Source organism: Branchiostoma lanceolatum, chromosome 10 (genome assembly GCF_035083965.1).
Source record: "Branchiostoma lanceolatum isolate klBraLanc5 chromosome 10, klBraLanc5.hap2, whole genome shotgun sequence".
NCBI classification, from domain to species: domain Eukaryota; kingdom Metazoa; phylum Chordata; class Leptocardii; order Amphioxiformes; family Branchiostomatidae; genus Branchiostoma; species Branchiostoma lanceolatum.
In genome coordinates, this window is record NC_089731.1 from 179,639 (window position 1) to 197,434 (window position 17,796).

Below are 17,796 nucleotides of genomic sequence, written 5' to 3' on the forward strand. Positions count from 1 at the left end.
AATATGCCTTCGTTTCCAGTCCATTTGTCAGTACCTTTATCTTTTTGCAAACACATGCTCAAAGGGTACTTGAAAGAGGACGCACAGATACGATAACATAAAACGTGTTATGTCTATAGATCTTTTTGATGTCTCTCGAATTTATATGCATTTGTACTACACTGCATGAATGCGAGTTATTACGTAACGTTACAGGCTAGACTTTTCAAAAAATAGGCCCAAGGCACCTAAACGTTACACTATGTCTCTCTGTAAACGGTGAGCGCTTTCGTGCTCTCCCAATAAGAACCGATGAACTACTAGAAAATACAAAGACTGAGCCGGCTCCTTACATCTGCTTGAAGATTATTTTTGCGTCCTGTGATACCGGATATATACCACAGGCGGCGCCTTTACCCTCATTATAATAACTACTTATAATAATGACGTCAGGTAGTGGTAGTGGCTACGTGATGTTCACCTTGATTGGACAAACAAAGTCATGTGATGAAATATTAATCTCAAGCGAAACTGGTCCCAGCCAGTCGGCAGGCAGCGCGCGATCTGTGAACCCGTCTGGTGGAGGGCTCCATAATTTCCCCTTCTTGTTCGTGTTTTTCTACAGTTTTTGCCAATATTGGCACTCTAGAGGTACCCTAAACATGCCTCAAACTAAAATCAACTCGTTCTTTAAGCCGACACCACGTACCGCCCCAAGACCAAGCACATCTACGACGGCTGGCAGCGATGCGACCCCGGCCCGGCCGCCATTACAGGGCCGCAGTCTGTTCCAGCCCAGCCCGGCGGTATCGAGCACACCTAGGCCGGCTGAAACCACTGCCGGTAACGCAGGTAAGTCCGATAACAATTCATTGGCCTCCGCCTGATCTAAAGCAGGTGTACCAGTGCGGCCATGTAAACAGTTGTTTTGCTATGCCATGATAAATTGGGCCATAAATTGGCACCTTTTTTCTTTCTACTTCCTTGTTTGTTGGCGACGCCATTTTGTTTGTTATTTTCGACGCTCTTTCACGAAGTCGTTATGCTTATGTTCTGCTATGAAAAGTGCTTATAAATTATTACCAGTGAAACTAAATGTATAGCAGTTCATTATGTTTTGTTGGACATAGATTAGCATCTACATCTACATCTATACAGTACTCGGCAAGGCCCCGCGAGGGACATACCGCCGAGGGAATGTCAGGGTCATGCCCAGCTGCAGCAGGTGGTGGTGGTGAAAAAGGAAAATCCGAAAAAAGATAAACATAACTGGTGCAACAATGAATATATAAATAAGTGGGTAATAAATGGTGATATGTACAATGTTGCTGCACTGGGTGTTGACCTGACTCGCTCTGGGGCTAACCGCTGTTACTGGGAAGGCCAAGGTGCTTGGCCAACCCAGATTTGAAAGTGTCTACTGATGTGGAATCAATGATATGTTGGGGTAGATGGTTCCAGTCTATTACTGTTCTCAGGAAGAAGCTGCTGCGATGTGTTTCTGTCTTGCATGAAAATGTCTCTCCGTCGACCACTACTAGTACTTGTTGGTACCGGTCCAGCAGCTACAGTAGTTCTTTACCCAGACTAGGGTTTCCCCCCTTATCCCATAGTACTGTAGTTTATGAATGAGTCTGTTGTGTGGTACACTGTCAAATGTTTTTGAAAAATCGAGTATAGCCATGTCAATTTGGTATCCCAGGTCAAGCCATGAGGTTAAGTCGTGCAAGGTTGTTATCAGTTGGGACTCACAAGAGTGCCATGATGTTATGTCGTGCAAAAATGAATCATCTGATCGGGGGTCGCAAGGTTCAAGGAGGTCCTTTGACGTTCTTTGATGCTCATGAGAACAGGCTTTGGCATAATACACCGCGACATGTTGACATGACCCAAACTTGACGTTATCTGCTCCTGCACGTGAATAGGTCATGTTACGTTAGCCGCGGCAACTGTTGGACTTGGAGGGCTTAACTAAGCAAGAGAAGCCCTCCAACAGTCGCCGCAGCTAGCCGTGGCCTAGACACACGCACACAAGCACAAGTCACCAAGCGTTAAATACCAAGAGAGACAATTGACTCGTAACTGTTGTTGTTGTACCAAGCGTAACCCAGCGTCCTGACTGGGGAGACCACGTCTAGCCCAGCAAATGAATTTTAATGGAGTTAAGTCAGTTAACCCATGTAGGCCAATTTCGTTACAACTCTATGTATAAAGGAGACAAATTGTTGTACAATGGAGGTTGTACAGTACACTAGTTACAGTCCCGCTTGCAGTGTTGTCAACATACTGTTCTATGGTATACATAGATGGATTGTCTTTACTGTTAGTCATGAATTAGATTTTACTAGTAGTTCTTTAGAATTGTCAGATATTAGCAATACAATGTAGTTCAACTGTCATGTACATTGCAATTGTAAGTTACCATACTTGGTACCTGTTACAATAGAGTTCTTCTTTCAACTACAGCCCCTTTGACGTCCGATGGCGCCATGACCAACTCACAATCAGCTTCAGTCTCCAACTGCCCAGCAGGGTCACAATCGGCTCCAAAAGCGAAACCCCGCAAGCCAGGCACACCGAGAGGTCTGGGCTCAACTACACGAGGTCGCAAACGCAAACATGGGGCTTCAAAGGAAAATAGTGGCAATATACGTAACAAGGTAATTTTGCAGGTATTGTGTTTTTCTCCTCACCCAAAAATAGACTTCCCTCTTGAACTTCCCTGGAAGAGATTGCTGTGTCACAAGGGTTGATTGATATGAAAATTAGGTTAACATTATAATTTTCTTTTAAAAAATCAACAAAACAACGATTGGGAAAGTTTTCATGTTTTCATATGCAACCTCCTTCACTCATGCAAGGAGTTTTAAGATACACATAAAAAAATACAACATGTACATGTATAACATTACTTATATTTAAACTAAATTAAAGTGTCATCATTTTTATTTCACGTGTAGTAAGGTTTTATGATTTGGTCCTTCCTAGGAAATCACAAACAAGAGAAGCAGGAAAGACAGTGAACCACCAACCCCCAACCATGTGCCTGAGGAAGGGGATCAGAGCACGGGTATGTCTGTCTGTTTGTTACTCCGGGGAGGAGGTGTGACCTCCTTCTGGGAGTATTGGGAATGTATTTGTTTGCGCGTTCGCAGCTATAACTCACGATCCCGTCGTCGCATTGGTGTGTAACTTGGCATATCGTTTGCCTGGTTCGGCGTGGTGATGCACAATAGCTTTGTTACACCATAACTACTTTAAACGTCAATCCAATATCGTAATTGCACCCCTATAATTAATGCTATGTCCCACTGCCCTGCCATAGGGACCATGTTATAATCCGTTATGCATGACTGGAATACTTCAGGCAGATACGGTGTATAAATCTTCCTTACTTGCTGTGATCGTATAGTCACTGTTACATTGAAAAATAGACAACGTGCATCACCACACGCAACCTAGCAAACGACATACCAAGTTACATACCAATGCGGCAACGGGAATTGTGAGTTTTAGCTGCGAACATGTGTAGAGTGACCTCCAGTCTGTGTATTAAGTATGCCTTGTCCACTCGCAACTCGCTTACAGTATGTGCGCACGGGACGGACGATGCACTTTTACGCACAGTGTGAAAATGGGAAATCTCTGGACCTTCAAACTTACCACACTTGTAGTTTATAATACGGAGGCTGTGACAATGTAAAAAGTTTACGCAGGGGATGAAAGATTGTTGAGAAATATCTCTCAGAAAAGTGCGCGCGCCAGTGTCACTTCCGGGTGGTTAGATCCGGTGACCTTTGACCTTCGTGAAATGTTACGATAATATAAATTAGCCTTTTTTATTGCAAATAGCTTGATAGCTATAGATCAGGCCGGCCTGCAATTGTGGAAAGAGGATTTACTGCATATTTGTGATTTCTGATACATCTTAGTTGTAAGGCTGAATGGTTCGTTGATAATTGAAAAGGGGCCATCTAGATCTAACTTTGTGACTTTTCCCGGAATTTCTAGATCCCATCTATGTCATACTGTAAAAACATACTTTTCAGCAGGTTGACCACTCCTGTATTGAAAGAAAAAGATAAACAAACACTTTTTCTTTACTTGCTCTAAAACACTACTTGGACTGAGCAGAGATGCAAAGTTTGTGTGGGTCAATACTTGTACATACTATAAATACTTCACGGAGAATTGTGTCCTACGGACTCTTGTTTGTTTTAAATTTAATGTTTGTAATGTTATTACAAATTAATTGAGAGGTGCAAAGAATGGACACAAATGATCTAAACCGGTATAATCGCCTTTCAGCATAACACACCAGCTGCGCAGGCACACAGCGTGTCAGCAGCTGGTTATATTACACCGCATGATGTTAGTTATTTGACACAACTTAGTCTACCGGTATCAATAATCTTATGCAATAATGTGCATGTTAATTGTCATTTGCAATAACTGCAGAGTCTGAAGTAAATGCATAATTTGATCTTGCGAGATATCAAAGAAATCATGAAAATAGATGATTAATTAATGTTCATGTAGTGATTGTTCTTTTCATTGGAAGTCACAGCAAGCTGTCCCTTGAGTCCAATTACACCTACTGAGACCAACGGCAACAACACACAGCCGACTGCCCAGTCAACAGCATCAGTATCTGGTGGCGTCACCACCCCAGCAGAGTCACTACTGGCAGAACAGTCCCGCGAACTGGAAAATGGTGGTAGTTTGCAGGTAGGGGATTTGTATTTTTACTCTAATTAGGGACAAAGTTTTTGCATCACCCTAATGTATCACCAAACTTCACCTGGGGGGAGTTTTGTTTCAGATGTATATGTGTGTGTGCATGAACATGTATATGTGTGTGTGCAGTAGTCTGATTTATCTTATTACTGGGAAGGGACCAGAAAAAATTAATGATCTTGACGTCTATAGCACTTTTGCTGAGTAGGTGTGAGGCCGTGCACTATCTTGGTTTATGGCTGGCATTTTGCCTATGTTTCTATTATTGAAATATGACTCTTTATGAGGAGTCATATGTCCCACACTGTGACTGATGGTGGATGAGGGATTGTTGTCTGTTCTATGTTAATATATATATTATATTTCTATTTTAGCTAACTCCTTGGTTGATGCAAGTTCCTTACCCATATTTATATGATTGCCATAGTTAAGTTACCTTGTTTTCCTTCCCAGGTAACAGGTAACAAAAGAGACAAAGGAAAAGAAGATGAACCATCAACTTCTACCCAAATGCCTGTTAAAAAGGAAAAAGAAAGCACTGGTAAGTTAGCAGTTACAAACAAAGAAATAATTTAGAATGCCCAAAACTATTCCGCTGTTCACAATCAAATCATTCGGGCCATATTTTGTAAAAAACAATTTATCGATAGCTAATTGCGTGTACGTAAATCTACATTTCTCAACAAATTTTATGTAATGAGCGGAGTCAACAATTGAGACAAAAGATGTTACTTACGTAAGGAGATATACATTGTTTGGCAAAACAAAGCTCAGTCTGATTACAAGGTTTTACTACACTGGCATTTGTAACCTCCTTTCCCTTTTTGTATATCATTAAAAGCTGAACCAGATAGTGAGTGAGTGAGTGAGTGAGTGACCATGTTTTCATTAGAAATCACTGAATGTTGAAGTGCATGTAAAGTGTAACTTGCAAATTCTACAATTATGAATGGAAATGTTTATTCGTTTTGTAATTTATTTTTCTCTGCAGGGGATGTCAGCTTTCGGCTGAAGTTTGACCTGACGGAGCTAAAGCAAGATTTTCGAATAACAGCACGGGGAGATCAACCCATCCTACACGCTCTTCAGGCCGACACAAGACTCGACAAAATCAAGAAGAAGCTCTCAAAGATTTACCTCGATCCTTATCATGGTGAGAACAACCCAATCCGGGGGGTACCAAACATGGGCAGCCCATGTAGAGTGATAGAAGGTGGCAGGTTTGAGGCAAAATTAGGAAAAGATGAAAGCGGTAACATGACATTGTATAGTGATGTTGAGCTGAAGTTAAGTGAAAGGTCTAAGATCTATCTTGATCTTAAAGATCGACCCAGTAACACACCTTGGCTTGCCAAGAAAAACACAACCATGTTCCAATCTCCAATTTTGGTTGATTGCCTTCCTGGTGACACATTTGTAACGGCCCTCCTCAGAGATGGGAGAATTGATAAGAAAAGGGTCAGGTACACTAGTCTCATCTGCAGAGGTAGCACAGGTGAGGTTAACATAAAACTTACTGACAAGTCTGCTGTTAACCACGGCAAAACGTTCACCTGTAAAGTGCTTAAAACCGCACAAGTCAGTGATGAAGAATGGGAGAAAGCACATGACAGAAGTTGCCAGGCCAACAGTCCTGATGTAGCTATGTCAGATACTACAACGGGTAATGGGGCCCCAGATATACAGGCAGAAGCCACCTCAGGGCCTGACACAGGAAATAAGAGTCTTCAGACAGAATGGATAACCCAACTTGTTGAGATGCTCATACGAAGGAGCCAGGCTCTGGTTGCTAACCTCTTGGACTTAGACTTTGAGCAGAAAGAGTCAAGTAATGCAGAAAATAGACGTAAGAGAAAGTTGGACCAGTTTGCGAAGTTTTACAGGCAGGATTTTTACAATGCTAATAATGAGGAGACCAGTTTCTTACTAATGGAGCAATGTTGTGAGTTTGGTTGCTCTGTTGGCGTTCTGGCAAGCGATGCCTGCCGTCTTGCCACGTGCTTTCGGCTTGGTTCCAAGTATGTATTGACTAATAAGCATGTGTCACAAGAAATGGCAGAAAGGGGGGGCGCAAGTGCTTTCTTTGTTATCTTCAACTACAAGAAGTTAAGCGATCTTGACTGCAACGATCAGTTTGTATCAGATGATAGCCTGATCAAATTCAGAGTGAACCGTGTTGTGTGCAGCTGTCAGAACGATGACTTGGACTACAGCCTGCTAGAACTGGATGTTCCTGATGACCAGTCTGACAAGCTGCCACCAGGTCTGGGGCATTTGATAAAGGAAACTAGAGATAAGACAACAGTGACGATAGTTGGACACCCTGGTGTTAGGCCTAAAAAGATAGACCCGAGTTGTCCTGTTGTGGGTCCAGATCACAGCATTGCAGTTTATCTTAGGTTCCATCCAGATCCCATGGTTAACAACCCCAATAGAGATAACTACGAGTCTGTGTTTGCCCATGGGTCCTCCGGGTCCCCAGGGTTTGATGATGAAGGGAACCTCGTGGTGATGCACGCTTGTGGGTACCATTTGTACGATGGGTCTAAGACTGAGGTGCAACAAGGTGTCAAAATGGTAGCCATAAGGGAGGATCTCAAACAAAGAGATGATCTCAAACGAAGAGATGATCTTCCAGCAGATTTTTTGGAAGATTTATTCCCCCCTCCATCAGAGCCAATGGAAACTGATTGAAAAAAATTGATTGTTTGAAATTTAAAAAAGATAGTTACAACTTGGTTTGAAAAGCATTTTCATGTAATATTGGGTCTGTCTTTTAGTATTTTATAACGTCCTTCTGACTCTGTATACTGTATGTGCCAGTGACCATTTCCCTTTCGGTAGCCCTTAGGCCTCTACAGCAGGAAGCTAGTCCACGGTTAGCTGTATATATCAAAGATGAAATGAATGGGATGGGGACTTCAATCTTTATCATTTCGGGCAAAATGATGATTGCCAGGATTGATCACAATACTTTATCAATAGGGTGTTAGTTCTGTGGCCAGGTGCAACTAGACACAAGGCTGTAGGCGACTAGGCAGAATATTGAATACATGTCTTTACTACAATAACAACGAAATTAGTTATTTGGGATGGTGACATAAATCTGAAGGCCTCGTGTTTGAGGAGCTTCAGGTTTATCGTTTGGAAGGCAATCCATCAAAAGTGAGGTGGCCTAGAATGTACATATCATCAGTAGAGAGTAACGCAGTTCAATCTATTAGAACTTGAAAGGATTTCAAATCATTCCAGTGACTGGGCAAACATATACTGAACAACAATGATGGCAAGACCACTTATTGTGTCTATGCTCCTTCTATTGTGTTAATTTTGTTAGTCTATTGTTCTTTTATCCCTGCTTTTGATATTTTAGAAAAGTAATGCTTAGAAGTAGATATCACCTGTATATGACCATGAGCATATTACCTTTCATGAGGTACTTAACAAAAATCTGAGGTTCTTTTATTTGTCTAGATACCAGTGTTGTCAGTTTTTTCAAAACTTAATGAAACAACTTCATACTATAAAAGTGAAAAAGAAATGCAAATTGAAACAATTAAGTTTTAAGAAGATCTGGTTGCGACCTTGGACAAAAGTGCCCTTAAATATCCATCTTTTTAACAATGTGTCTTTTGGCACTGAGGGAGACTTTTTGTCCTGCCTTTTACTACATCGTAACAATTTTGCGGTACAAAAGTGTGAGGCTTGCAATGACTTTTATTCTGTCTCTGTACATATCTACTGGTAAATCTATGTGTGTCATGTGGGCAAATAAGGTTGTAAATTTTACATCTGCAATATGTTAAACATGATTTACACGAAAAGCAATTGTACAAACTGGAAGTATCTAAGTTCATTACATATTTTAGAATTAGTGTAGATGCTGTATTGCAGACATTGTATTATGTACATCTTATTTATTAAGAAATGCAACACAAGATGTTCATGGCTCGAAGTATCAAATTTCAAATTCCAGAAAATTGTTCAGATTGTGGAAAGAAAATGTAAGTTACAAAATGATGGCAAGCTAAAAGATTACAGACTTGGAATTATGAATTGAAGTGCAGAAATAAAGTATTTCAAGCCCTGTTTTTTTGTTCCAAACAGTATAAAATTTATTTTATCTGTACTGTGTTAAGGGTATCATGTATGTGATACAAGCAAGTTTTTATTGTTAAGAAAATGGGGAATCAGGTGTGCCTCACCGGTGTAATTCACTCTTAGCTTGCCGAATTCTTAGTCTCACATCTTAGGCCACACCAATTCAATTTGTTGGTTCGCACATTTAACTGGAAGATCAACCTGAAAAAGACTCAAAGTGGAAGTCTGTACCTTGGTACACTCAGTTTCTGGCATATCCAAGCTTCTAACATTCAATCATATTTTACCAGGATGTCCTCTTGCTAGAATCTTACTTTTAATTGTTACCAAAATGTCCAAGAACCAAGCAAATGAATTGGGCTGGCCTTAGTTTATACCTGTATCTCCTGCCAATGGTTTGCGTTGATTAGCCAATTTATTTAGCTTACCTGTACAACATTGTACATCCGTTATCATGGAAGCTCATCTGTGTTGTTTGTAATCATACATTTGTGTAGTACAATGCCAAACTTTCTTCTAACACTAAGGTATTCACAGATCGAAATTGATCCTGAAGAAGGGGACAGTGGTCGTTGAAAATTTAATACGTGTATACCTTAGTGTTTAGCATTGTACTACAATGCATCTGTACCTATATAGCCGGTATAACCGCCATTCGGCGTAACACACCAGCTTACAAATGTACATCTGTATAACAAGTGCAACAGAACTCAAAAGTACAAATCTATCAGATGATGTATTGTGGAAGGTTGCAATAAACAGCATATGGGATGACAGACTGTGTGTGGGTTTCTTTTATTTGTTATGGACATCTGTATCTGTATGATCACCCTTTGGCGTAGCACACCAGCTTGGCAGGCAGGCGGTGGTTATATTACACTGAACAGCCTGTCACACCTTGTCTTTGCAGTCAGATGTGCAGACTAGGAGTGACAGGCCATTCAGTGTAATATAACCAGCTGCTGCCACACAGCACTTACACTTGTAACAGGTAACACAAATGAATTACTGTAAAACTATACTTGAGACTGGACCGAGTTGTTAGCTTACATGTACACACAAAATCAGGTCTGATGACCGATACATACACCTGAGATGAATAGGTGGGGTCTGTGGTGTTTACATGTATTAAACCTGGTACAGTCAAACCTGTATTAGCGGTCACCTTTGCATAGCGGCCACCTGCCCATAGTGGTCACTTTTTGTCGGTCCCTTGGATTTTTCCCATTGACATAAGCATTAAGAATTAGGCTATAACGGCCACCTGTCCAACGCGGTCGCGGCCAGACGATTTTCAGTCCCGCGAGTACAGTAACACTGTAGGTAACGGTCACGGCGCGCCGGTAGAAGCCGCATCGCCACCGCACGCCGGGTTCAAAATCTTCATTTTTTCACGCAGTTATCAAATTTATGTGGATTCAACTGGATAGGATGATTATAAAGAAAACCAGAATTTTTTATCTTTGTTAGAAAATGTTTGACGCGAAGTCAGTATAATTTTCTTCACATGGCTTGCGTTTGTACATCGTAGCAAAATTGACCATTTCTGTGCATTTCGACTGGACAAATATTACGGCAGCTTTTTGGAAAATACAACTCGCACATGTAGCTGATGCAGTAAGTTCGGGAAATGTTTGAATGCCGGCCCAATATCCGTTTTCCCCGGTGCTCAAAGTCAAAACGTGTTTCGCGCAATTTTCAAAATGGCGCTGATAGTCAGCAGCACCAAGGAGGTTGGCAGCACAAAGGTCAACGGTAGATACCACTGTTTCGGAGGTATAATGCGCTAAATTTATTTTGCTGCAAAGTATCACTGAGGATAATTACTTTACCAAAAGCTTTACAAGAATATTAATAACATTAATATGATGTACAATTTGGGCTATTGCAATTTTCTGAAAAGAATAAAGCCATCAAAAGATCGACCTTCTTCTGAGTACCCTATTAGCATAATGGTAGAAGCTGATAATGACAAGCGGCAAGTGAAACAACAACAGACTAAGGAAAACTATCGCCACGATTTTATGTTTCAAAACGGTCGAAAACGAACAGTAAGTGGCAACTGAGCAACATGTATTTTGTTCTTAACTAACTAGGTGGCAACAACAATTGACTTTCTAAAATGTGACTTACCTATGCAATGTTTACATGTGTACTGTACGGTGAATAAATGTATCTCAGTGGGTACTGAAAATATGTGTCACTCGTGGTCATCATTAATCAACATTTTCTCCATAGCGGCCACCTGTCCTTAGCGGCCAGTTTTGGCCAGTCCCTTGAGTGACCGCTATAGACAGGTTTGACTGTACCATAGCTAGCAGTGTACTCTCTGAGTAGAGGAGTTGGTCCGGCTGGTTATTCACATGTTTTAGCCCACAAAAACACCCCCAAACCCAAGCTCATTTCCCCTTCCGAGTATTCCCCCAACCGTTAGTGTTGACAAAAATGCAGAAACTGAACACTTAAAAAAAAACCGGACCCACACATCTGTTTGAATTGTAGTGAGACTGGCCCCATTTGTTTATTTATGTACCCCATCTGTTTATTTATACTTCTAGGCAAGGCCTTCTGCTGGCCTGTTTCGGGAACACTGTCACACCCCCCATTATGGAATGTAATGGATTTACAATTATCCTTACTAATTATGCAGATTAGCTCCTGTTTTCTATAATTAGACATCCATTGTGTAAAGCACCATCTGAGCTCTCACATACAAAACTTCACGACAATCTCTTCACCCCGTCTCAAGTAATACGTGTCCGAATGTCAAAACAAAAACACCCACTGCAGTTCTAAACAAGCCGCTAGGGGGCCCAAACTTGCAGAACTTACTTCTTGTGGCATGAACTATCTACCACACAAATATCATGACCATAGCACTTTCAGAAAATATGCCCCTGAATTTTGAAGCTCCGCTGCAGTACCTTAGGTACTCGCTAGAAGGCCCATTATCGAACTTGACCTTCCTTTCCGTAAAACCTACCCATTCACTAAATATCATACAGATCCATCAACAGCTTCTTGAGTTATGTTGTCCACAAGAATTACACATCCACACAAAGCCCGCTGCAGTACCGACGGAAAATGCCAGGAGAACCATTTTTGAACTTGATCTCTGTTTCCACAACATCTACACACCTGCAAAAAATCATGAAGATCCATCAACGTTTCCGTCACTTTTTTCGACGACATACAAACACACAAAATTTAAAAGTCCGCTGCAGTACTGTTGAAAAACGCAAGGTAAACCATTTTTGAACTTGACCTTCCTTTGCACAACCACTACACACCTACCAAAAATCATAAAGATTCATCAAAGGTTTCTTGAGTTATGCTCTTGACATACATACAGACCCACCAAACAGCTGGCTCAACCGAAAACATAATCTACCCCGAGTACTATAGTACTCGGCGAAGATAATAAAATCTGGCAATAAAACAATTACCAAGAGCATGCACCGCTGAACGTATTAAGAATGGGGATAAACCAAGGACCTAAACAAAGCGCCCTCCAGCGAACGCGTTGAGTAGTACATGTAAGGATACAAGAAGAAACATAAAAGAAGAAACTCTATAACGTTATAATCCTTAAATGTTCGCTTTTCCGGTCGAAAACATGAAAGTTAACGATATAAATAAAGTATGAGAAACACTAGCCTGCATGACAGTTTACTTTGAAAATCACTCGAAGTGTAGATGCCTACCTGCCTACGTGCCCAGGCCAGTAACTGACCCCCTGCTCTCCAAATGTGACATTAATATCGCTGCATTATCGCTGAAATATGTGGCCTCTTACCCTTTCCAAAGTCTCTGATCGTTTCCTCCAACAACGCCATGTTGCGTCGCCATCTTGACTCGGGCCCTTTTTCGCGGCAGATCAGTCAGAACAACGCCGACGCCCGTCTACTCGTGCATCCATCCACACGTTCGTTACATGAATGATACAGCATAACATCCGTTACACTTTTCACCATCATCGTGAGACTTGTAGGATCTTTCAGCTAGTAGCACTATCTTGAGTAGACACGGTAACTGTTCTGACGGTAATATGAAATATTTCCGCAAATGCAGAACTGACTCACTTCCACAATTCCACACCTGTTTGTGAGACGTTTTACTTTCGGTTTCGATACGTCACTGGGGTCGCAATGTCACGTGACTCGGCCTTCCACCTTTCATTTGTCTAAAAATAGTCACACCATAAGCATAGTAGTAGTCAATAGTATGCGCTTTACGTTTCACTTTCAACGGCTGAAATGCTGATAATGTTAAATTACATGTACCTAGAAACACCGATACGCGGTGCCCAAATCAACGAACTCACCCTAATCTCCAAGAAGATCGAACGGTTGCAAAGACCGTTTCCATCTAGCAAAAGGAGGTTTTATCATACGCGGCAACCCGAGTGATTGCAATAAAAACTGCTTTTGCCAGTTGGATACGGTTTTGCAACCGTTCGATCTGCTTGGAGATTAACCTCACGCATACTAGCAGACGACATGCTGAACTACATACAAATGCTTCAAAGGGATCTTGACTTATAGCCGCGAACCCACAGGCACAATCAACCGCAATACCCGCGTCTGTGGCGAACCTCCTTCATGGAGGTAATTACATCAGCCAGAAGGACATTTTATTTTCAATACCTCAATCGTGACAGAATGTTGACCACGGAACGTGTTCTTTTGTTGTTGCTTACTTTGATTGTTTGTGTCAAATATACAGCCTAAACAATAAACACACTAAACAGCCGCTCAAGAGGACTTGCCGTTTTATGGTATTTCTATAAACAAGTTGGCAAAAGTCGTCCCTGACTGCAGTACAATCATGGATTACTAGTCGGCGCTTCGTTACCGCCTGAAGCTCCTGACATGAAGCATGCAGTGTCCACTCCCACAAATTATGTCACTTACTTAAACTTTCCCCCGACATAAATTACACTAAAACGCTAGCATGTCCGTTTTTGGTAGCAAATACTTATTTTTAGTTGCTGTTGACGTCTATCGTATTTTCGATATCGGTGGTGGTTCACAACTTTTGCTTTTCATGAAAGGTACAATTCGGGTGCAACAGTCCACTGCACACGAAGAACAAATTATAATCGACTCTTCGAGCCTCAGTTATCGTATTGGGGTCACTTGAATGGTAGACCCTTGTGACTTAGCACCGTAATTGTGAAGCTCTTCGTAAGTCAATCCCTAGCAGAGAAGAAAGATCGGCTCACCCCAAAACGGCTCAAACAAAAACAATAACATAGTGAATACCGATTTTTCTTCAGGTAGTGGTTGTAAACACTCTCTTTCGCCGCGTTGATATGACCTTTGTTTTGGGGTGCTACACCCGGGATGATTTTCTGTTCAACTTTACAACATGAACAAAAAGATGCTGAAATATTGATGTCTTGTCAGGTGTGTTGATAATTTTGCTTCTCATAAAAGGTACAATTCGGGTATGCAACAGTCCAGTCCACTGCACACGGAGAACAAATGAGAAAAATGAGGGCGACCCCTCGATCCCCAAGGCTGCTCTGCTTTATAATGAACGGAGCTGGAAATAGATACAGTAGAATGTTTTTCAATCAATCGTGCTTAAAAGTTCGTACAATTCTTTCTTTCCAAAATGTAGAGTGAGTACATATAGTGGTAATGAAAAGACTAAATTACGTGACGAATTAGCAAGCAATTGCGTTTCTGAACAGGTGTGATTTCCACCTGCAGAATCGGTATATCAGGGGCAACACTTTTACTTTCACACGAGGAGCAGTCAGGGCAACACTTTCACTTTCACACGAGGAGCAGTTAGGGCAACACTTTCACTTTCACACGAGGAGTAGTCAGGGCAACACTTTCACTTTCACTCGTCAGTTCATTCGACGAGACAGGCAGGACAATGAAAGGTCGCTACATGTTGTTTCTGTATATTCATGGCAGTTTTTCTCTAGACTTAAGACTGATGAAACTAAATGCATTACATTTAAGGTTTACATTCATTGGTTGATACAAAACCAAGAAATCTAGCCAAAATCACCGTAAGACTAAAAACTGTTTCTCTTCGTCCATTTGGAAATGGGTCATGTCAAATTGCCGATCGGAGAGGTTTCAAACTCATGAATATTCATATAGTTGTCTTGCGTTGTCTTAAGGACACGCCTACTCCCCTCGGCAGCACATTCCACAATGCAGTACGCAACATTTTCTGCCAGGTGGGTAGAAAATGTTTTTCGGTTAACCAAAAAAAAGGTCGTCAAATGTTGTCTATGTGTAAACATCTGTTTATCTAAGTTGTTTTATAGACTTACACTTCGAGAAACATAGCATTTATTTGATTCCAACAACAGGATTAGAAACACTTTTTTCTGATACAAACTGTGATCTTCATATATCAATCTCTCAGTCCAAAAAAATGGGTCAATTGAAATTGCTGATCCGAAAACTGGCAGGGTGGAATGTCTACAACTTTGCCGGCTGGTACCTCCATTAAAGAATGTTGGTTTTAAACAGCGACACAACGTTATAACATGAAATAAAAGAAAGATATTAAAATGCATATTATGTCTTGTCAGGTGTGTTCATAACTTTGCTTCTGATAAAGGGCGCAACTCGGGTGTGCAACAGTCCACTGCTCACGAAGAGCAAACAAGGATCGACCCTTCAAGCCCATGGTATTTCTTCCTCAACATTAAAAAGGAATCTGAAAGATATACCCTTAAAGGGCTTTCCATCAATCTTGCCTGTCAGTTCGGACAATGAAAGTTTGACAAATGTCGTCTATGCCTGAAGGACAAATGTCTATGGCTGAACATCTGTTCATTGATGTTTTGTTTCCAGTCTGAGAGGACCCAAACATACAGTCAAACTTCGCCTTTACCCAAAACCCACATAGTTAACCACCTCCAGCCACAAACCCCATTGTACGAGCGAAACAGTCCCGTCCAATTGTGCATCATCAAAACCACTTTTTTTGCAGCCCAACGAGAGAAGCCTTGCCCCACTTAACAACCACGATTCATTCCTAGTGTCGTTCAGCCAGCAGCGGCCATCTTATTTGATACTTTATGTCGGAAGAAGCAGTGGAGAAGCTTTACTGAACGTTATGCTGCAGCTGACTAAGCTGGCTTAAGTGAGTAAACGAGTGAGTGAGTGAGTGAGTGAGTGAGTGAGTGAGTGAGTGAGTGAGTGAGTGAGTGAGTGAGTGAGTGAGTGAGTGACACTGCACGAAATGGCCTCGGATCCTGGCGTATCCTCAAGTATGAGATTTTGACATGACATTTGTGACCCAATTCCAACTGATGAAAGTAGTTGTCTGCTCACGTTTGGGTTTCTCGTTATACAATAGCTGGGTTTTCACTTTATACGATAGCTGGGTTTTCACGTTATACAATGGCTGGGTTTTCACCGGTACAGTAGCTAGATATACACGTGTACGCGTTTTTCTAGTCGACTCGAGCCATTTAAGTGACTAAGGACTTTTTCCCCGAGTCGACACTAGTAACTTCGATAACCTGTATGTTTCGTCAGCACATATGCTTTGGGGACGTTGTGATTTGAATTCCGCCGGGCAGTTTGGATTTCACTATCAACGTTAGAAAGTAAAAAAAGGATCACCACAAAATATTTTCCATGCACAGGGTAGAAAATGTTGGGTACTGCATTGCGGAGTGTGCTGCCGAAGGGCGTAGGCGTGTCCTTAAGACAACGCAAGACAACTATTTGAATATGCATGGTTTTGTAACCTCTCGGACGAACAATTTCATATGACCCATTTTATATGGTCTAAGAGAAAGTTTTTTGTATTTTCATAACCAATGAATATACTTTGTTGGTTTTCCTCAGTCTAAAGTCTAGTTTTAATATGTTAGTCTTTTAATGACTAGTGAATGTAGAGAGGAACCTGGAATCAGCAACCGCTCATGGTACTGAAGAAAAGGGGTTGGTGAGGAGGAGTGGTTGCCACTGACAAGTCGGTGGACGCAAAAAGTTCACATTGGCCCGCTTCAGCCAAGTTTCAAGGAAACATATCTACATGGGATTTTCTACAGTCAATATTGCTATGAAAATAGATTTCATGAAAATATTGTTTAACCATCAGAGCCGCGTTGGTCTTAAAATCGAAGTGATTGTTCGGTAGGTTGTCTGTTTCTTATGAAACAGTCAAGGAGAAAGTGCTTTACGTTTTTTATGTGTAGAATCCCTTCTTCTGCAAATTTGGTACTTTGGGCGGCATCACTGTGCTTCGCTGATTCGCACTCACATGGCGCAAAAAGGGGCGGATCCACATGTAACGTTACACAGTTTCACTGTTGTTCGACCGTATTTACCATCTTGCCATCGATTAAAAAACTATCTGGTGCATCCGAACATATTCTTTTTAACGTTACACATTCGAAGCGTTGCTCAACAGCAAATATCTTTACCATAGTGTAAACGTTATGAGCATTGCGAGGTGTATCAGTCAAATATTGTTTCTAATCCTGTTGTTGGAATTAAATAGATGGTCCAAGGCGCGGAGCCTGCAGAAATCCTCAATTTGAAATGCTCGCTGCTGGGCTGGTTCCACTTTCAAACGATTCTAGTTGATGATTTCGAGCATGAATTTCCAAGTGTCAACCAGACTAGATTCCGTAAAGATCTCCACCCAAAACGTTTTCTATGCAGTGGACAGAAAATTCCGTGCCCTAACTCAGGTGACCTCAATACGCCAATTGCCCCATGTGCAGTCATAGGACTGTAGGTTTTGCACCACCCACACCGGGAAGTGTGGTGGGTTCTTTAACGTGCTACTGTTGTGGCCCTCCACAAACCCCCATTTAACGTCCAATCCGAGGGACGTCCATAGCCAAACTTGGTACCGAAGTTACGACAGAAGCTAGTAGCAACTAGGCATAAATATTTCCGATGAAAAAATGACAGGTCAGCGTTTTTTTAAAGTGATTTTTGTCGGGGAGAAACTATAGATAGGTTTCACATTTTGAAGGAGTGA

General features: G+C 41.5%; 1 protein-coding gene across 2 annotated transcripts; it reads left to right on the forward strand.

Annotated features, from left to right (window-relative positions):
* The first annotated feature begins 538 nt into the window (after nt 1-538).
* On the forward strand, nt 539-9,593 carry LOC136443306 (uncharacterized). 2 transcript variants are annotated; one of them, XM_066440494.1, is made up of 6 exons: nt 539-831; nt 2,446-2,651; nt 2,968-3,049; nt 4,541-4,707; nt 5,170-5,257; nt 5,708-9,593. In XM_066440494.1, the coding sequence occupies exons 1-6, from the start codon at nt 642-644 to the stop codon at nt 7,408-7,410; spliced, it is 2,436 nt and encodes an 811-aa protein (XP_066296591.1). In that variant the 5' UTR covers nt 539-641; the 3' UTR covers nt 7,411-9,593. The 2 variants fall into 2 exon arrangements, with proteins under 2 accessions (XP_066296591.1, XP_066296592.1); XM_066440495.1 differs by having other exon boundaries at nt 2,446-2,639.
* The last annotated feature ends 8,203 nt before the right edge of the window (nt 9,594-17,796 follow it).

Bases quoted from the DNA above. Each gene is read 5' to 3' on its own strand.
- LOC136443306 (XM_066440494.1), top strand. From the start codon at position 642: ATGCCTCAAACTAAAATCAACTCGTTCTTTAAGCCGACACCACGTACC. The intron at 4,708-5,169 runs GTAGGGGATTTG...TTTCCTTCCCAG, and splicing joins AAAATGGTGGTAGTTTGCAG to GTAACAGGTAACAAAAGAGA. The intron at 5,258-5,707 runs GTAAGTTAGCAG...TTTTCTCTGCAG, and splicing joins AAAGGAAAAAGAAAGCACTG to GGGATGTCAGCTTTCGGCTG.